Genomic DNA, 21,899 nt, shown 5'->3' on the forward strand with positions numbered 1-21,899 from the left:
GTCTATCCCTATTGAAGTTACAAAATATTTATCACAGACAGGAAAAAATGCCACCATTGTTACATTTAGTGAGCTACCCTAAAAGTAAACTGAGTTTTATAGTGAAATAGAAACAGCCAGTGATTAAAACCCAAATGTCAATTGAAGCATGTGGAGAGCTAGAGCAGAACAGACAGTTAAGTTTCAGAAGCTGCAGACTCAATGTCTCACTGAAATGTAAATCTACCAGCAAGTTCTTTTTTTCTTTTTTAAAGACACAATCTACGAATGTAAGAGAATCTGTCTTGAAATACTTAGATATTTCCATGTTTAAGGCTTTAATTCTCGAAAGCATGTGATTTCTAGAAGCCCAATGGCTTTCTAAAGATGGCTATTGAGATACTTCATTTAGTAATATTTGTAGCAATAAAAATAATGTGACTAGGTTTTAAAAATTAAACAGACACAGAAGAAGAGAAAATACTAACTGCTGAACCTGGGATCAGTAAGATAGAAACAGGAAACGCTGCAGGTGGTAGGAGGTATCTCCTGGCGTGCCCCAGTTCCTGCAAACGGAGTAGTACTGCAATGGGGCCAGGAGCCGCGGCTGCCCAACTTTTCTCCCATACAGTCACACCACTGCGAGCAGCACGTGCTATGCGAGGAAAATATGAGAAAGTGGTAGAAAAGTAACTGGTTTCAAAACAGTATAGACTTTTGCCAGTAAGCAACAGCATGTGAGAGTCCCACCTGTAAACTCTTCAGTGTGAGGCCTGCTACCACTCAGAGACTGCATGTTTCTGGAAGAGGTTGATTATTTACATTCCTTTCTTTCCAGCTTTATCCTGGAAGCTGCTTCCTGCAAACAGTTTGTAATGTAAAAATGAATGTATGCCCAGCCAAAGGCACAAAGTTGTTTTGTCAGTCTTGTATAGGAATGTGTGGACAGGTACTCCACCAGAAATAAGAGTCTGTGGCTAAGCAGAATAAACTTTCCTATTCTAATAGTAACTTAGCACATGAAATTTGTTTAACTGGGCTTTCACAAAAGTTGACCAAAGAAAAAATGTTTAATGCTTCAAGTGGTGGTGTGTTTTCATTATTATGAGACTTGGAACCACACAAAGGGAAGGATAGTGTATTCCTTTCCAAACTAACCCCAAAATACAGCACGTTTCACCAACAGAAGTTTACTTGGATGTTTGCCAATACCTAAACTTGAAATTTATATATGTACATTAATGAAAATACTGGAACAGTGTAATTAGCCTTACACAATTCCAGCTGTCTACATGCCTATAAAGTTGGGATTTTTTTTTTTTATGTTCTCTTTCACTGATAAACAGCAGCAAAAGTAGCTTTACACTTTGATTAGTGAAGAAGATGCTTATATTAATTAATTATTCCCACAACCAGAAAACTATTGTATTAGCAGAAATAGTACAAAATGACTGTTTCTAAATTGCCAGTAGACTTCAGGGTGGTGTTGGACCCGCATTACACAATGTGACATGCTTACTGTTTGTTGTCCCTTGATTTCCCAAGGTTGTTTTTTTTTTTTCTTTTAATATCTATCTATGTGACAGAAAACCATCAGTGGATGATGACATGGGTGTAAGGGCTTTCTATGTTGAATTTAATGAATTAGTAACTGTGTCTTCCAGACTACTGTGATACTACAGTTGATGTTAAGAATTTTATTTTCAGTGCTGCTAAATATAACAAAAAAAGGCACCAAACAGGTAAGGGCAAATTCTATAGGAAAGTAAAATGCCATTAAAACACCAAAAGAAAAAAATCTTAGTGATGTGAAACTGCTAGTGTTAAAATAACATAGAATGAAACTAACATTAAAAAAAAAAGTTGCATTAGTTGAATTGTGCAGTAAGTTGATGTATTTCCCAGTAATTCCAAAGTATTCCAAAGCAAACTATGCCTATAAAACTAGGGGTTAAGTTGTCACTTCTACCATTTTTACTCGGTATCAGACCTGCATTATGTCTGTGCCATGGGGGTGGTGCAGGGAGAGCGTACCTCATCCTTACAGGGGCCAGCTCTCTAGTTGGAAAGCGTAGTACGTGAGCGAAGAGGCTGAGCTGCGAGGTGGTTTGTTTTTAAATCTGAACATATTGCTAAATTGCAAAATGCTGTTTTGCTACATCAGTAAGATAAGCAGTGGGAAGTGTGTGACCCCCGGGAGGATATGCCATGGGGAAACTGGGCTTTTTTGTGTGTCTGTGGTTCTTTTTCCTGAAAGCTGGAAATGACCTCCAGAGGGCACTTTTTTGCTTGGGTAATGGCTACTTTAGAGGAATTTCTTGTCTAGTGGAAGACTTGATAGCTTCTGGTGACAGAATGCAGGTTTTGTCTGCTTGTTTATATGCCAGTTAATGATTTTGCTTTTTTTTTATTTAATTTTCTAATTACTGGGGACGGGGAGGGTATTCACAGTCACAGGACTGGCTACTGTAACTTCTTCCCCTTTCATCCTTGCACTGTCAAAAGTAAATCTAATTTTAGTTATGCTGCTATTTTATCCTTTGCCTGATGCAGCTTCTCTCTTAGAAGCCACAACATTTTTGTGCTCGAGTGCTGAAGTTAATGTGGAATAACAGAGTGTGCAAATCACCGATGGATTTCTTGATTTAATTAATGCTTTGTTTAGGGATTGCTCTAGGTAGACAGAACGTGGGCAGAGCACTTCATTCACCACAGATACACTTCTTGTGACAAATCAAGGGGATGACTGATTTCAGCAATTGTCTCATTTGTGCCCCTGTAAGTTGGTATGGATTGTTTTAAGTAACTAAATGCATTAATAACTCCCATGGACAAAAAAGAGACAACCACAACTAACAAATAGCAAAACATGAATTCGGCAAACATAAAACTTTACAACAGTGTTTCTATGTAAACAAATGTCAAGAGTTATAGTGTAAGAGTTCTTCATACTCTCTGGTTTTAACACACAAGTAAAAAGACACTTCCTGACTGTATGGAAAAATGTATTTTGAATTCAAAATTTTGAAATTTTAATTACATTTATCAATGCATTGTTTCGAGTCTCATCAGTTTTGGGTATTAAACGGCTTGTGCTGAAAAGAAACAACCAGAATCAAGAGAGAGGTAAAAATTCTGCATTTTCTAAAAAGTAATACATGATAAATATATTATACAATGGCATGTACTTTGGAACATGATAATAAATAGTCTTTCTTTAAACACAAGCCTGCAAAACTAAAATTTATAAGAAGCAAATGTTGTTCCTTGTCGAAGTATCACTACCAACCAGTTAGGTGTATTTAGCTATTGTACATTATTTTGTTAAAGTAGATAAACCATAAATAATTTGAATGTTTTGTGTATATTCACCGAGGTTAAACAGATATGCAAAGGAAGTTACAGTATATTTAAATCTCTTTACAATCACTTAACACAGTGTTTAACAGAAATCTTCAGGTAAAAGTGCATTATTTTAATATAATACACATAAAAGAACACTCTGGTTCTCTGCCTTCAGTTTCCCTACAGGCAACTAGCTAAAATTATCTTTTGTTTAAAAAGAGGAGGGTGACAACACGTTTGTTTACAACATACAGTCCAAGAAAACCTCTTCGTCCGCCTATTGAGAATCTGCAGATGTGAAGATAGGGGAAGAGAAGAATCTTCTGATAGCTGACAGGCATCTTCCCAACCTATGACATCCATTTAGGATTCCCAGATTCTGGATGTTAATCCAGCAGCATTGCCTGGATTAAGCATCTATAGCACAGGGCACAACTGCTGACCAGTTCAGTCCGCAGCAGGTTCCTTCAAAGGCACTGCAGAAGGGTTCAGTGATGTCAATTCCAGTTATCGAAAAAATGAAAGAACAGATGCAAAAGAGGAGGGAAGAATGTGACTGGGAGCTTTCCATAGTTTACTTTGCTTGCATTCAGATTGTTTTGATTTAGGGTTTTGATAGTAGGCTAGAAATAAGGTATCAAATCTGTCCCTTCGTATCTGAAAATTCTGTTAAAGAATTACACGGCTAAATCATTAAATTAAGTGCATGAGGAAAGAAAAATGTAATCTTGAATTGGGTGTGTGAGATGGGATTATCAACGCTGAAAAAGGTTTCTTCTCCATTTACAATGAACTGTAACTGCTCAGGTGATATTTCAGTGCTGTGGTAGCACTCTGCATAGATCTGGTTAGTGTAGGTTGGTGGACAAATTACAGGTACTGTCTTCATATAAACGGGACAGTCTTACGTTGTGTGTTTCATTTGTTATTTTAAGTCAAGCAAGATGGAAGAAATTGAAGAGATACAGGAAGGATAGTAAAAATGTTTAAACATTTCTGGCAAAATTTCCACAGAGAGAAACTAACACTATAAACTTCTTTTAGCTAAAAAGGAGATCATCAATCCTGATGATTTTTATTATATGTATGTAATGAAAAATAACAAAAGCTCTATTGGATACTTCTGTTTACTTGGGCTCAGAGCAGAAAAGTAACAGGACATTGTTAATTAAGCACAGTTAGCTGATTAAAATGCATACTGTAAAATGAACTAGGATGGAATGTTTTAGTTTTGTTTTTTAAATGGGCAGAGAAAGTGGGTGAAACTCCAGTCTTCACCCCATTCTGATTCACTGCAGCAAATGCCAGAATATGTAACCGGAGACCTTCCTGATCTTACTGTATTCACGCTTCCACGGACCTTTCTGTCAGTCCCTTTTACCTCACCGTGGTTTCACCAACTACAGCTTTGAAAAGAATAATCATGTATTAAATGATTACTCAGAGTTAGAATCAGTGTCTCCTACCTGAACAGACCGTACTGTAGGCAGTGGTGGTTGTTACTCCATAGTGTCACTAAAGGCCAGGCTGCAGGCAGACCTTTCATCCTTGCTCTGGGGACTGTCTGGCAAGACCTGCAGAGGTGGCGATACGAACCCCCGGTACTGCTTGCTTGACTTGGTTAACTTCTTGAGTTCACTGGTAAAGGAAATGCCTTTTCTTTTGTCATCTCGTGCTGCCTGTGAAAAAAGTAAATCAGATGACAGAAGTGGTTTTGCAGGCTGCGAGTTAGCTGTACGATACAGAACTCTTATGAATAAAACACTGAACGTATTACTAAGCAGGCCTCCCCTTTTGAAATTCAGTGCAGCTGTGCTTTCATAGCCAAGCACATTCTTCTGATTGTTCTGAATAAATTCTTTGGAAGTTATGCATTGTCAAAGATATCTTTAGCAAATTTGGTATAAACTTATATAAAAATCTGTGCTTATGACACGGTTACTTCAGAGCAATAACTGCTGCGTATTGGTGGCATCTGCTGGAAGGGGGAGCACAGCTCCTTCTCCCAGTGGGCACGTACTTTATTCGTGCCATTTTGCAAAGCCCGAGAGAAAGCAACAGAACAACTGTTGCACTGGGCAGGAATAAAGGAGACTTTATTGCAGTAGCTTTAAAGTTCTGCCCATTTGAGTAGTCCTGCTTTACTATGGTGGGAAGCATGGCACACATAGCCAGAAGGTTTTGAAAAATGGAAAGCCGGTAGCAAAAGATAAAGGTTGTCACAGGATTCGCAGGCTGTAAGGGAATCGTGCTGCTGGATGTAACGTGCAGTTTTGCAAAGAAAAAAAGTAAAGGGGGTGCAGAGAAAAGAGGAATCTGCTTTATGCTGTCATCTCTTCTCCCCACCCACCCGCATGCCAGCTGCGTCTTCCGTTGGAGGTAGGTTCCTGTTAAGCTGATCGTACATCCTCTATAAAAACTGCTGCAAAGTACTTAAATCTTTTACCTGAACCTGTTCTTTCAGTTTAAGGATAAATTTGCCTGCTCCCTTCCACTTGCTTTGGGCCTGAAACACGCACTCTTGATCAGACAGAATCCTCTGAGATGGTTTAGATGTGGAGGACTTTTTGTTTGCTGGCTCTTTTGTCACCTCTTCCAAGAGCACATAATCACTTGGATTTGGATTGCTCAAAATGCTGTAGGAGTATTTGGCTTTGCAAAGAGTCTGTTTAAAAGCAGAAAAAAAAAGATGACAGAAAAAGAAGGCATTCCCTCAGACTGAGGTTACTAAACTGATTGCTCAGCTAGTGCTGAGAACAACCCCCACCTTATCTTGTGTGAAACCAACCTCCACCCGGCACGTTACGGACCTGCTAAATGGAAACATGCTGCTTACCTGCTGTATGACATCCTGAGCCGTGCTAAAGCGGGGAGCTTTGATGACAGTGCGTGGTTGCTCTGGGGAGACATCATGTACCTGAACAAAGAAGCTGTCATCCTCCGAGCTGATGGCTGCATCTTCCTTTGCTTCTTGAAAAATGTTTCTCTCATTCAAATTCTATAGAAAAAAGGAGAGCCAAATTAATTTACTTCAGAGAGGTAGCTATTAGCTGGTGGTCACAAAAGGTTTTTATCACATGAAAATTGGAGACTGCTGTTACCCCAGGTCCGGTTCATTAAATACAAGTCTTCTGTACGAGTTTTGACAAGCCACTGTTGCGAATACTACATACCTGAGTTTCTGAAATTCCTTTCATAGTAGGCAAGGAATGGAGACAATAGGCATAGTACCACATTATGCAAAAATGATCACTTAAATCCTTTATTTCCTTGGGTATGCAAAATTATGTTTTGTTATGTAATGGTGGCATTAAGATGGGAGATGGTGGAAAGTGTCCTCTTCTGTCCTTGTCCCTGCACTAAAGCCAGAAGAATTTAGAGAGCAAGAAGTCTGAGCGAACATTTTCCTGTGGAGCAAGAGGAAGGCTGCTTCTCTCTCCTTTTTCAGGCTTTATGACTACTGCAGATTTTAGACAGAATTCCTCCCTGCACCTTCTCTTGGATAATGCGTTTCTCTCCAACCCCTTGTAACATAGCTTGAATCATAAGCGGTAAACATGGGCTGTGTATCACACCCTACAAGTGGACCCACTCCTTGTTTTTCCATGCAAATTTGCAGCTTCATTTCTGTCTCCCAAGATCTGAGGCTGCTATCTGCAGAAAGACTCAGAATTACAGATGCTGCTTTGAGGTACTAGCATCACAGGACATAATAACATATAATTATTGCAGCATAATTTTTGCATATGCTAAGATATTTTCACCCACGGCTTCTGGTTTTCAAGAATGGGCTTTGGCAGTGACACATTGGTGGTTGCAGACACTTACAAAGGAATTGTAACTTACAAAGTTGCAGTCAACTGAATTAAGTAGGCTACTATTTCCACAAACAGATTTCCACCTAGTAATTTTTGCTCCGAATATTAGAAATAGAGGAAAGCAAATTACAAATTTGTTTAATATAATGGTAGTCTGTCAAATGGAAGCTTTATGAAAAGTTGTATCAAAATAATCAGTTGATTCTTTTTTCACTTTAAAGGATGCCAGAGGATCTGTCATTTGTGTATGTAAAACTCTGTGTATATAAACATATGTGTACATATATTACTGTGTTCAGACTAAGGAAGCATTATGACATGCTAAACTGACTAAAGGCAGTGCCTCTGAAAATGAGCTCATTAAGTGTCTGTCTTCTGCTTTTCTGTTTCTCTCTCACAAGCCTGGGTACTAGCGTATTTTCAAGCTGTGGATGCCTTGCTCATAGTTTAAACTGAAGTAATCACTCTGTCTTCCTCCTTTAAATTAAAAGAAATCACCTATTTCATTATTTTAGGCTATCACTGATAATTTAATCATCCTTTGAGGTTTTCAGACTTTAATATTCAAAATCCTTTCTAATTTTTCTAAATAGAGAAGTTGCTGGCATTTAAACTGATCAATAATTGTAGTTTGGAAGTCTGTTATCCTGTTATCCTTGATCCTTTAGTATTTATTACCTCTATTTCCTATCATGTCAAAATCTAGATTTGCAATTATCAGTCAAAACAGTAAACTAGTGGCATTGAACTAGGCAATAATGATTAAATGCCAGGTAGCTGGTACTTAAGCTGAGTGCAGTCAAGTCAGCGTCACAGAGGTGTATAAAGTCTAGTTGTGCTCACTCAGGAGTTATCTTTGTTTTTAAATGACGTACACAGCATTGATATTACTCACCAAGTAGTGAAACAAACACTGGACCCCTTTGTTTCCAGGTCCTAACAGCTATTTTTAACTGCCTTTGTAAATAACAATTTACCTAAAGCAGACTTACTTCCTCTCGCGTTTTAAAGATAATCCTTCCAACATATCCTTCTTCTGGGAACCAACTGTTCAAAAGCTGCACTAGCCCTTCTTCAGAACCAATCACTCTCTGGAAGGGTGGTTTTCTGCATTCGCTCTTTTCTTTAGATATAAAGCTTTTCTCTTCCATCAGAAAATAGTCTGCAGCACATGACTCGGTGCCTTTTGTGGTAGCCAAGAGCTAAGACAGACCACAATAAACACACAGCAATTAGAACGCTAAATATAAACACTGCATAATTAGTAGTTATAAATGAGAATGAATAAGGAAGCTTTAAGAATCAATAACTATTCTGACAGTGCAGGCAAGATTTCTGATGTGCTATTTATTATTCAGATATTTCACTCCAGGGTAATGTACTGTTCTTTTTAGCGTAGCCAAGCAGTTCAACTATTCCAGACAAGGCAGTACTATTTAAGCTTATTTCTGTCCTGTTTGGCTGGCCAGACAATTTATTCATAATCCCAGGACAGTACAGTCTTTTCCCACTGCTAGAATAACAATCCCTGTTGAGTTAACTGGTTTTTCTACTCATGAACTTAGCCCTCTAACTTTTACTCTGTATTCCTGTGGTGCTCAAGTTCAAAGAATTGCGCAGAAATGTTTTTGCCCTTGTTGCAAAGCCAGCCCGCTGCCTCCGTCGGTCAGAAAGACCGTTTGCCTCATCTGCATATGCCCAAATATTAAAATACTAATAGGGAATACGTTCTAAGATTAGAAACCCATTCTCTGAAGCCGAGATTGGGAAGATTTCGCTGATGATATTCTGTGTTTGCAATGTAATTAATTCCACGGTAATACATTTCTAAAGCAGCACCTGGCTGTGATGAATGAATGACAACGACAACGACCCTGCATGTGAGAAACACAGGGAGACAAACGTCCAGAATGATGTTAGTGTGGATTCCGGCAATTGGGAAGTCTGCAACGTAGCGGGCAGCTTACCTGATGGAGAAGCTGTGTAGCCGTGGTCCCCCCACTTATATTAAAAACGGTGAAAGGCTCCGGGCCTGGAATTCCATGAACAGTCACTTTGTAAGTCGCAGCAGCTTTCCTTTCCCCTGTGCTAAACAACTGTTCAGACAACATTCAACAGGTTACTGAATGTTTGTACGCAGACATGTGATTTTGGGTTGCTTAAAAGAAACTGTACACACAAGTTGTTAGGGCCTTGACAGAGCAAAGCTATACAGCTAATATATGGCTCTTACTCTACAGATCAAGGCATTAAAAAATACCCCAACAAACCAGTCCCCCAAAAGACTCCACCCCACCCTTGAAGCTGAAGAGAAGAAAAAAGGAAGTTTTCCACTGAGACTACATAAACTGCCACTGGAAAAAGGGCAGACCTCCATCGCTCATTATCCATTCTAGCTGAGCTCAGACTATTTGGATTCAGCATATGAAATACCGGATGGAAATCTATAGCTTTGTTTTACCCTCCAAACCATTTATGTTCCTCCTTTCTGCCCGAGTAATTCACCAAGATATGCATTTGGCATGCATTCACAGGAAGATAACATCTGCCGCACAGCTGCTGCACACAGTAGCTCAGGAGGTCTTATTTAATACTTTAGGAATCAGCAAAATAATAACATACATGCTGAGAGTTACTAAAACACAGGTAACCCAGGTAATATAACATTAAGGGTATTTATGAAAAAACAGAATCATAGAATCATTTAGGTTGGAAAAGACCTTTGATATCGTCAAGTCCAACTGCTCACCCAGGACTGCCAAGTCCATCGCTAAACCATGTCCTTAAATATATCATACCCATACAAGGGCACAAACATATACATTTTTACATGTATAGATATATTATACACATGTGTGTATACTTCTTTGTAAAATAAACATATAGATGTCCACACACATGTCTTTTCCTGTGACAGAATTCAGTTCTACTCTCATCATCCCAACGTTGTTGGTAATTTGCATCTTTCTTTTTTTGTCCCAAATGCATTGCTTATGACCCATACATAAAGGAATGCATGAGGCAGCTCTGAACCTTACTGTTCAACCACACTCTTCCTCCAGCACAGCAGTTCTTGTGCTTCACCTAAATACACCAGAAGTCAGACTCTGAAATTACCTTCCCCAGTTTCAGCCAGATGGGATAACCTTACTTCTACTAAAACCCAAAAGAATTAGGCATTGATGTACCTCTGAAAAAATGTGCAGGTTTAGGGGCTAGTATCTTTGAACAGTCTGGTTCTACAAGTCTTCATTCAGATCACAGTAGTCATTAAGACAAAAATACATGGCATTCACAAAAGAAGAATGTAATTACCACAGATGCAGGCAGAGTGTTTCCAGAGGGACTTTCTTCCATTCTCCGACTGTTTATGAACAAACTAGAAATTTCTAATGCTTCATTGTGCAGGTTATGGAGCTGGACATGTCTGTAGCCTAAAGAGAGAGAACCCTCCTGTAAGTACCTTGCCACATCCTAGGACACAAGCCACATAAACTGAGAACCTAAATTTGCTGTATTTACAGCTACAATTTGCCACACCTATAGGATGTACAGCACGGTACTAACGCTACATTTACACTGTCTGTACAACAGTGTAACCCAAATGCTATGGCCTACCTTTGTTTTGCTGTAATATTCAATACATTCATACATGAAATAGCTAAGTATTAGAATATGCATGAAAGAAGGACAGATTCTTACTGGGAAAATGCATGTCTGTGGGCAAATCTCATACGCCAGGCCTGTTGTGTGACATTTACAGAGGCACAAAGTGAACATGAAAGTATTTCTACCGATCTGCTGAAGAGCTGCTGGTAACATAGAAACTCCCTCCCCCAGGTGTCACAGAATTAATGATGCGTCCTCATCTTTCTCACCTTTTTTCACCGTTCCTCCACCTTTCCTCTAGCCACAGCTGCAAGAAGCACAATTCCCCTCTGCCCAGTTACAGCAGTTTCTTGGGCAAAGGATAAGGCAGGGAGTGAAAGCACTCCACGCTCCCTAAAGGAGCAGCAAGTCCCAAGGTGGACACCACCTCACCACAGCTCAGGATCAGAGCAACTGCATGCAAGATGCCCCAGTCTCTGCAACACCAGAGGATGTGACTTTTTACAAGTCACTGGGGCTGTCTCCAGCTCCCAGGCAGTCTATCAGACCAGCATCATACTGCCAGGGCCAAGTATGTTGTCTGATATTTGCTCCGTCTCCTCGAGAAAAATGCAACCAGCTGATTAAAAATATCCCTCCGGCAGGATTCGGTCCAGGAATCTGCTTGGCAATTTTGGCCTAGGTTGTCAACAAACTGTACTGTACCTCTTTTTAGAGCTTTTAGGGGAATGATTCTCTGAGCCGTTACAGCCGAGCTGTTATTTTCAACAACTGCAAACCGAAGAAACACCAAATCTTCGAAGTGAACCCGGAAAAGGAACTGTTCATTCCACATAGGGTTAAGAGTGTTGCGATGAATGGGCTTTGTCCGGAAATGACAGCTGTCCAGCGGCATCCCCAGCACATCGATTTCGATACACGGACTGCCCGTGCTATTGCTTGGGCAGACGTTCTGCCCAGACACGATCTGAAGCAGAGGAGTACGCAGAGAAACCGGTTAGTGCAGTGATCGTTTACTGTCATGATTCTGAGCTGAAGATTGTTTAGCGCACTCCTAAGCACAGTCTGTTAACGTGCTGATTTAATTACAACATTCTCCTACTTTTGTAATTGCCAGAGCAGTAATTTCAGCAGCAGTTACTTCAATCCTGCCTCCCCGCCACACTGTTGCTACAGTATCTTTCCTCTGAAAGAAATACACTATACATCATGAGTGTAACCATTCAAAGCATCTGAAAGTTAATCCAGAAAGAATGTACCAGTAACGTAGTCAAAAAGGATCAGATTTTCAGATCATTAGTCTGGGATGATGGCCCTGACCTCTGGCTTGCTTTGGCATACACAACACAAGAACTAGGTGTGCAGTTACCACAGCTGGGACAATTTTGGTTCTTATAAATCTCACTTTTCTGAAACATTTCCTGGAAAGGACTAGCTGCTTAGAATACATTTTTGGGGGCCATAAATCCATCAATTATGTATCTTTTATAATGGTAAAAAAGTATTTTTTGAAGATTCAGTACAGCTTTTCATAATGGCTTTTTGTGTAGCTTCTCAAGTCTTCACAAATGCGTGAAACATCCAGGCACACGTATAATTTTACACAGTTGTGTAGTCCCAGGGAAAATGCTTTCAGGACTGGAGATCAACAACTACTGTGAAGGAAACGTGAAAGTAACTATGAATACAAAGCAGTCAATAAAATAAAATAAAGGCAATTCTTTGCTCCTTCCCCCTCTCGTTTCTGTTACTTATGCTGACCTCCAGAAGTACAAGCAACAATTAAAGGTTCCATCTTTTCATACAGAAGCGTAATTGTAATGCTGGTTACAGACTGTAGTTAAAACATTGTCTACTTCTGTCTGTTTGGCTGTATGAGATTCCCTCTTCACGTACTTACTGTTAAAGAATATATAGCTGGCTCCTTATTATCAAGATCTCTTTCTAACGGACAGAACTGCTGGTACATTGAGCAATTTTTATCCCACAGAACAGGAGGTTTCAAAACATATCCACAGCCGCCGTTGGCCTCAAACATCGCTGCGTTAAGGTGCAGAGGAAGATCTGTGAAAGTAAGGCAGCCAAAATTGACAAAGAACAATGGTACAAGGGGAAGATGTAACAGTGAAGATGAAGATAGGTTTTAAGTTGTTTTTTTGTTTGTTTGGTTGGTTGGGGTTTTTTTTTAGTCATGTACTATCAATTCATTCTTGGATTCAGAGACAGCTATAATTTATCCAATTTATCCAATGCTTAATCATACAAAACTGTAAGAACAGTTCATTCATTTCTATCCCTTCCCATTATCTTTATCCAGCTGTAGGGCTTGCCTGCACCTGTTGTCCGAGAAGTTTCTAGGTATTTGCCGTGAACTGCAGAATGAAAAAGCATTGACTATGTAGCTTTGTAGATGACCTAATGGCTCCCCCATTGAAAAGGTGAAAGAACACAAGATAGGCTAGAAAATGGCCCCAAAATGTTTTGATCAACATTAAACTAGCACGTGAGGCAGCAACTTCAGTGAAAAAAAAGTTCAATACTGTTTTTACACTTGAAATTATCAGAAAGGGAAAACTGCTGCTTGACTGGGGAAAAAAAAAAAAAAACCAAACAACCTTCAGCAATAAAATAAAAATAAAAATGGAAGGTTTTGCTGTCCAGGCACTTCCGTGCTATCAGGAGATTTGCTGCATTGACATAATAGCTCCTGAACTCTGGGGTCACTACCCTGAAAGATCAGATGGTCATAGTATGAGCCTGCTTCTGCTGGGGTGCACAGACAGGTACATCCCCTCGTGATAGGTAAAAGCAAACATCAAGGCCAAATTCACAGTTTAAGGACTTACTTCACACTTAAAACATATTAAAATGTGCACTTGTGTATCCATACCATCTGTTTGGTAGTTAAGAGCCACAAGCTGTACGCCATGGAGCCAGAAGATGAGTGGATGGGGATTTGAGGAGTCGATGCGCGTGGCAGCGGGGTAGGTCCTCAGGAGCTGACAGGTGGTGTGCTGGATCAGCTTCTGTGAGTACCGCCTGCACAGCCGCTTGGCAGCGTTCTCGTTCAGGGAGGAGATATGATAGCACTTGGGTGTCCTTATGATAGCACTGAGAGAAGCTGGAGAGTTGTAAGGAGAGGAAGGCTCTTCCCAGGTCTGCCGCATCACTTCAAAAGGACCTTGAAAATAAACAGTACCCCCAAGTTACAGCTGCAGATCCAGAAACTCCAAAAATTCAATGTTTTCTAGTGAAGTATATGTGCATACTTTGGTCACGGTAGAAAAAGGCGATCCTCAGTGTAAGTGCCACACTCCTTTTTACGCAGTAAGAACAATCCACGAGAAGAAACGTAATGTTTAGGTATTGAAATGATACCATGATTAGATGTGCTAACAACCATTTTCATAAATAAAAACTTGATTGGAATTTGCCTGAATAAAATTCCATTCTTCTCATTTAGACATTTTACATGAGGAAGGGAGGCAAGATTGAAACCCGCCTGCTAAGTCCCCAAACTGGCAGTCTACAGAGGCCATAAGAGTTAGGGGACAAAGCCAGAAAAATACTCATATCCTTTAGAATTAGGCACTAGACTTCTTCATTTTTAGGACACTGGCTTCTAGAAGGGAATCTAACCTGTCTGCTGCAGCCCTGCCCTTGGGCTGAAAGCAATGCAACATTCCTTGACCAGAAAAAGTGTACGAGAAAGGGTACAGCTCTGTTTATGTCATTCACCTGAAAGGCAGGGTATCTGGATCTCATCCTCAGAACCTTTTCTGTACTTCCTTTGTATTTCATTACATCATTGTCCAGGTACACAAACTGAATCACCTGTGGAGTCTATATACTTCCAAGGTGGAACACGGGAGTGTATGCAATTACACATTTGTACTTGACTGAATTTTAGGCAATGAAGTCCTACTTCAGACACTAAAAATCCTTTTCTGGATCCAGCCCAACAGTTCTGCCTTCTATTTGTACTTTGAAAATATTCATTCATACCTTTTAAAACACAAAGTTTAAGATATATCACTTAAAATGTATGTTAGTTTTGAATCACTTATGAATTAGGGTCATCATATTCCAAACCAAGTAATCCTATTTCAACATTCCACAGTCAACACTTCAGTTATATTAGTGTTACTGTAATAGCTGCTGCACTAACAAAAAACCACTCCCAAGTTCAACAGCTTACACACTGTAAAGTATTTGATCTTTAACAACTTGGTCTGGTACATGTGTTGGATTACAGAGTCAGTCCATGTGACTGGTGAAAGAAGATGCGAACTTTACCTTTTCCAGATGCTTTGGCAAGAGCAGCTGACTCCCCAGGGCTCAGCCTGCCAGGGTTGTTGCCAAAGATGGACTTCCTGCTTTTTCTTTCTTTTCCTCTGCTAGAGCCAGATGGGTTTAGAGTTGACAAGCCTGTTCCCATAAACGTAATGTAAATGAGCCAAAAAACATGACGAAGAGGGCATAACATTTTCCATAATATTTTACATTATTTTTGAAGGCATGAATACTCCTATTACATAGTACACGGGACAAGCAGTGTGTTTTTCTCCAAAATTTAATTTTGACACCTTTACATACATACATGTCTTTATACACACATGTGTGCGTATAAAAAGTTATGTTTATATGTAAAGTTATATACAACTTTATATATGAAGTATTTTTATATATGTAATGTATATAAAAACTTGTATGAAGCAATACAAAATATAGTTATCTGTGATATATAACTGTTATCTGGAGCTTTCCTCCACTTTTTGGCTTGAAGGAAGGTAGTGGCTCTGTCTCAAATTACCAAATGGTCCTAAATTAATACTAAAAAAACCTGCAGTAACAGTCCCAACGTATTCTTAACAGTCCCAATGTATTAATCCTTAGAATATTTTTTTTTAAATTCCTTTCTAGAGAAGCAATAAAACTGTACAGTAGCGAACATAATGGAATTAATCTAGTATAGGATACCTACATAATTAAATAAATGCAAGAATATGATTTAAAGACAAAATGTCAAGGAAAAAGCCCAAATGCTGTTGTTTAAACAGTTAAACTTCAATATGTTTTCAGTTATCTTCTTCTGTTTAGAATTTGTACTTCAATGGTGGGAAATCTGGTAGGTGTGCAAAATCCATTAAGCCAGTATGTACTAGAAGTGGAGCTGGAAAGCTCTAGTATTGCTATTATTCAAACACGCATCTTAGCAAAACAATCATTAAAATCATGACCTAAATCCCAGTGAAGGAAACAGCCTTAATACCCCCAATGGTCAGTTTCCTTCTGTTGACTTGGAGAGAGCACATGGCAGACCAAAATTAAAGTCAGTCAAAATGCTTCACAGTTATTCTGAGACCCACAGCAGCGAGGTGTGGGATGCTCTCCGAGACCCCAGATGTACTTCTGATATAAAATACAACAAAGCAAGCGTACTGCTCTTTGCCTAACTGTGACTCATAAAACAGTCCTCGTGAACTCACATCAGTTCACACCTGCTTAAAGACAGTTTTGGATTTAATACCAATACTTCAACTACAAATGTAAATCATACAGAGGATACATTGGACTCTCTTCTACTGAACTCTGTCCACAGCTGTAAATTTTCAGCTCTCAATCTTTAAGGCATGCCTACATGTACTTAGTAAAATTATGCTGATAGTTTCAGTGGAACTGCTTGGGTTAGTAAAATTCAGGGTATACATAAATGTTTTTAGTGTTGGAGACATACCACCTCGTTGGGCCAAAGCATACACATAAACCACAGAAGGTGGCAGAAACTGAGATCAAGGAATATGAACTGACTAAAGAATGAGGAGTTATGCACTGGGTGCTTCCAGCATGTTTAATCCCAGTTCTCAATGGATCAAATGGACTTGGCAAGCGAGATCCAGGTTTCAAAACCCTGTTGTGGGGACAGTCACTAAGGAAGCAGACTAACTTCATAAATCACCGGAGTGTGCAATGCAAAACCCGAACTAGGTTAACTGAAGCCTGTGACGGCCACAGGCTAAGCTGCAGCTGAGAGCTTTCTTTAGGTCTTTGCCATGGCCATGCTTGGCATGTGCCAGGCCTCCTCCAAGGGACCAGCTCCAATTCAAACCTGACTCCCAAACATAGCGTCACCTATTCATAGGTTCACAAAGCAAGGACATGGAATTCATCTGTGGTCAAAGTAGGACCAGCTTAGATCCCACCATAACACACACAGACCCTATCTATCTATCGTACTACCATAATGACAGCGCACATCTTTTTTCTTTCCCTGTAACCCGTATGCTGTATCCTTTGAGTTACAGAATTTAGTGTCTGACTCTCCTGTTAGATATAGCCACACTGCTTTACGGCTTTTAGATTTTTAATCCAGAGGAGAGCCAACTTCCCTGCCCTTTTTGTTCTAATCATACTAAAATAACAGGTTAAACTGCGTTTGTCACCTTCTCACCACATGTTTCAGACCAACAGTCTGTGGGGCTGCAGACCTTGAAAAATAATTTACGGTGCTTTTCTATGTAGTGTGCCCTTTTTTATGTTCCCTTTAATTTCTTGAAAAGTGATACCATAGGGACAGAGAGTCTGATACAATGGAGATGGTGACTGAATTTCATGCTGGTTAGCTCAGGTGACTACTGGCTCTCTGCACTCAATTGTGCAGATCCTGTTTTTATGTGCTTAGCTTTCTCGACTCGTGTAAGGATCCTCAGCACCAAGGCAGTGAGCCATATGCCAGTGGATTATAGCAGTACCGTGCTCAGGTATGCTTCACTGCCCTCATCTTGGGTGACCCAACATAACAGAACTTCACCCTTTTAGACAATGGTATGATGCTATCCAACAGGCTGAAATTGAAGTTAAGCAAGGGCTGTAAGGGTCACAAACCACTGAAACAACAAGAGCCGTGGTGAGTTCCTTGTTATCAGAGATTTTATAAACAAGAAATGTTATTTTCTCCACATGATAAATTCTGTTTTGACCAGGGAGCACTTAGGGAAGTCTGTGTTATTCAGTAGGCTAGGATAAGTGAACATTTTCTTTTTTGTAGTCACAAATCAGTGATTAACTTGTTTGTTTCGGGGACAAAGGCAACTGTAAACAGAACAGAAATATACAAAGACAGGAGAAATAAAGTATTTACAGCACTGATCAGCCACTGACATGAATTCTGCCCTCCCTATTTCCAAAACTCTTCCCTTTTCTGATTTCCCAAAACTGCATTTGGTTAAGAACCCAGTCACAGAGCTACACAGTCTTGTTCTCATTATTAATGGACAACATTGGGGTGTAGCAGTGCACCATGTCTGTGCCCTCCAGCTGAGCAGTACCAATCAGTAGCGTGGTGGCCATGGAAGTCTCCATATCTTGCAGAGAAGGCAGTTTGTCTCAAAGGAGACAAAGTTTGACGGAAAACTAACTTCTACAGCTTCCTGTGTTCATCTGTGAAAAGAACTAATTTTCTTAATTTTCTATTCATGCCCCCTTTAAAGCAAGAGGAAGAAATCCAATAAGGAAAGCGGGTATTTCTTTTATATCTGAAATTACACTAAAAACCTGAAATATTTTAAAGTTTTCTTAGACATCAGAACTTCTTTGTGTGTCAAAACGCTTGGAACAACTTAAACTATCTGTTTCATCTTGAATATAATTCTTTAAAAGAAAATCTTTTATTTGGAAGATATCTCATTGCAAGTTTCATTTAAAAGAGTATCAGATTTGAATTTTAATAAGTTTTTATTTTTACAAGTGACACCTACAATTCTTAAAAGTTACAGAAGATTATAAAAGAATGTGTCTCCATTTATCAGCATGTTTGCCTTGCCTATTTGACACTATTTTATGTTTGGTTATCTTCTCTAATCTGATTATAGTTCTATTTGTATAAGACCATGATTTGGCAGAATTGCTAACTTTTCCACAGACAAGCATTCCATTAGAAAGCAGATTTTTTCATTCAAAACATTAAACACATCAATAAACAATAAATTCTCAATTTAAAAGTATTTATGTACACAGTATGAGCCAAAACATACTCAACCTCATGTTTCAGTACTGAACAAGAAACTATCAGTGATGTCCTCTTCAGCTACTCCTTCTCCTTTTCCTCTGCAAACATTATTCTTCCTACTGTACAAAAGATGACCCTCCTATTTCCTTAACCCCTTCCATAAGAAGTGCCAGTGTGCAATCAGCTGTCCTCACCCACCCCAGGAAAAGGCTGCTTTACCCCCACAAATGGCTCCCCTCCCATCCCCTAAAGAAAGAACAGAAGATGCAGCTGTAGGCAAAAGTGAAACACTAAACTGAGGTCACGTAAAGAAATGTGACAAGCTCTTCCTGCAAGGTTTTCAGAGTATTTTCCTTTCCTAATTCAGTAGGTCCTTACATGGAAACTCAGAGCTCTTAAGGTAAAGCTTTCTGTCTCTGGCATTTGGCAATGAAGCAGTTGTCTGAGCTGTGAAGACTGGCAAATTTCACTTTTGTAAACATTTTAAGCATGACAAACAATATGTCTTCACATAATTTATGAATACTACTTCTCAGCCAGCTACTATTATGTAGACTACCAAATCATTAAGAAAAAGGCTCCTCAACTACTTCCATTTAAAAACGTTTGTACTATTTCAAAACATAAACACAATGTCTCCAAGAATTAGAGAGCTTAAAGCAATAAACCAGGGCAGTGTACTTACCAGGGAACTTCACAGCTTGACAGTAAATGACAAGATCCGATAGCTCTGGGGCTATCTGTCTGCTTTCCTTCTTGTTTTGCGGAAGATAGAATTCTTCACCCAGCTCCATGTCGTAAACCTAAGTGACAATTCCAAGAGCATATAATAATAAAATTACTGACTGTTAAAGTACTCTTGCATATTTTACTCATGTCCTTAAAATCCTTTATCTCATTCTTCCTATATGGTTTCACTGTCTTCGCCTAACGCATCTCTGTGTGCAGGTTTATGCATCAATACCGTTACTGATATTGCTGTAGCCTGAAAAGGCCTTAATCAGTCAGTTCTACAAACATTTAGACAAAACACATCTGTGTTCAGAAGAAAGTACGATTTACTAAACAGCAATACACTGGTTCAGCTGTCAGATGATTTAATAAAAGGTAATGTGTCTATCTGGTATCATAGTGTGGCATTTGATATACAAAGATGCTGAAGATTCAGAAGTAATCTTCAGTTCCATAGATGTTAATGGGAACTGGATATCTAAATAAACTTCTGGATCTAGTTTCAATGGAGTCCTTTACTGAGCGCAACCACAGTTAAAATTTTCAGCCTGTATATAAAACAGCCTTCTGAGGACTCTTCTTGAACAGCATGTTGAGCATTTGCTCTGTTCTATTTTCTCTGGCGTGTTTCCATGCTTTCTACTATTTGTCTTCATTAAAGCACATTTGCCATCTGATGTCTTGAATCCTTTTGAAGCTGGTTATATATCAAAGTGTGGCTGAGAAGAAAGGGGGAAAAAGCAGAACTACCTTTCCTTTATTATTGTAAGTAGCACAATCAGCCTTCTTTATTCGTTTGGCAGTCTCTTCATTATATTCAAACTGTAGTTTATCACTTGATAATTTATTCTCAGGTCGATCTTCAAGAATGTTATCTAAAAATTAATGGGATTTTAATAAACATAAAGCCAAACAATTTCAACTGGAAATTGAATTTGAATTAACAGTATTTGTGGACAATGCTGTGAATCTTATCCAAATAACCAGACGCCAAAATAATGCATTTACTGGTCAAAGCATATCTTTTAGTAGTAACTTTCTAATTTAAAATTTTAATGCTTGGCTTTGGTTAATACGCTGCACTTCTTTTAAAGCCCATCCTTTTGTGCTCAGAAGACACTTAAAACAAAATCATCTAATGAATTAAGCTTGCTATCTGAAAACAACTGATATTCCCGAACGACAAAGAATTGCTCAAGTCCAAACACAATTAACCACATCAAACACGTACACGTCTTTGTACAGAAAGGTTTGGTTTTCCTCTCCTTACATTCACCATGAACAAGTATTTTTTACATCTATAGAAACTCCTCTTCACAGCTACATATTTATCAGAGAATATTACACCTACTAATTCAGTCTTTCTGGAAAAAAATGTTGTAACTGTCACAAAAGGAATGGTTTTATTTCATTCCTGATATTCCTGATGCTTTGACCATATTCTTTTTATGCATAACCAGTGTCACACATGCAGCCTTTTAACAGTTCCTGAGCAGTTAACAATGCCATAGAAAGAATATCTGATTGCATTTTTAACACAAAGTAGAAACCACATATTCACACTGTCACTTTTAACAGGCTGGAGATGCAGTGCTGATTTCATGCAGTTAAAATGCTCAACCAAACGGCCTTTACCTTCCTGGCTGTTAGCAGCAGGAGAAGCATTAAGGACATCAGCTACAGGGAAACAGAGTCAGAGAGGGAATAAGAGTAAAGGAAATTAAGATTTACAGCCAGAGAAATGAAAATTAAGTGTCAGTTGTAAAACTATTAGCCTTACGCAAACCTAATGTATCAGTAAGGAAAATAAAACTGAAAATCTTTTAGAAAGTTTACAGAACATTGTTTAGATTAGTTTTGCTAAAATATTAACGTAATTGAAGATCCCAAAGAATAATCACTATAATAAAGCAGTAAATCATGCCACAGATTCCTTCATATATGGGAAGGTGTGAATGTTTCTTGCTAGACTTCAGATTTCTCAAACTTTCTCTTAACTAGAACATTGCTCAAACATCACTTACTGCAGTTCGCTTGCAATAGTTTCCTGGCAAGTCTGTTAACAAAGAATTAAGTTTTTCACAGCAATTTACATCTACGCTGTCTCCACCTTGCTCCACACAACGAGTATTCTCAGGTAGCCAGTTAGGCCAACTTTCTAGCAAAACTCAACTGAAGGCAGGACTAGCACCAAATCAAATTTTCATACTAGCATAAATAATACTGCTATCCCACAAGCAGCGTCAGGTGTTGAACTGCATTCATTAATTCTGTAACTATTTTTTAAATCACTAAACACAGAAGCAAGAAATGTAAGTAAGAGACCAACTGGAAAGAAGTCCTGTGCTGCAGGGTATGCTCGAGCCTTATGTCTTCTCTGAACATGGTACCTAGAACTTAAACAGGTA

General features: G+C 39.0%; 1 protein-coding gene across 5 annotated transcripts in view; it reads right to left on the reverse strand.

Annotated features, from left to right (window-relative positions):
• Positions 1-244: 244 nt before the first annotated feature.
• Positions 245-21,899, reverse strand: part of PLCE1 (phospholipase C epsilon 1) — a 162,524-nt gene continuing 140,869 nt past the window's right edge. For 2 of the 5 annotated variants that reach the window (XM_037399581.1, XM_037399578.1), the window contains 14 exons: positions 21,127-21,168; positions 20,242-20,366; positions 19,445-19,562; positions 15,048-15,179; positions 13,642-13,932; positions 12,652-12,815; positions 11,457-11,718; positions 10,458-10,576; positions 9,110-9,238; positions 8,135-8,344; positions 6,161-6,322; positions 5,771-5,989; positions 4,791-5,003; positions 245-3,800 (listed from right to left, as the gene is read on the reverse strand). In XM_037399581.1, the coding sequence (XP_037255478.1) occupies positions 4,824-5,003; positions 5,771-5,989; positions 6,161-6,322; positions 8,135-8,344; positions 9,110-9,238; positions 10,458-10,576; positions 11,457-11,718; positions 12,652-12,815; positions 13,642-13,932; positions 15,048-15,179; positions 19,445-19,562; positions 20,242-20,366; positions 21,127-21,168 (2,153 nt within the window). In that variant the 3' untranslated portion in view covers positions 245-3,800; positions 4,791-4,823. The remainder of the gene's footprint in view (positions 3,801-4,790; positions 5,004-5,770; positions 5,990-6,160; positions 6,323-8,134; positions 8,345-9,109; positions 9,239-10,457; positions 10,577-11,456; positions 11,719-12,651; positions 12,816-13,641; positions 13,933-15,047; positions 15,180-19,444; positions 19,563-20,241; positions 20,367-21,126; positions 21,169-21,899) is intronic. The other 3 variants (XM_037399582.1, XM_037399580.1, XM_037399579.1) reach the window with 2 other exon arrangements.

Source organism: Falco rusticolus, chromosome 9 (assembly GCF_015220075.1).
Source record: "Falco rusticolus isolate bFalRus1 chromosome 9, bFalRus1.pri, whole genome shotgun sequence".
NCBI classification, from domain to species: domain Eukaryota; kingdom Metazoa; phylum Chordata; class Aves; order Falconiformes; family Falconidae; genus Falco; species Falco rusticolus.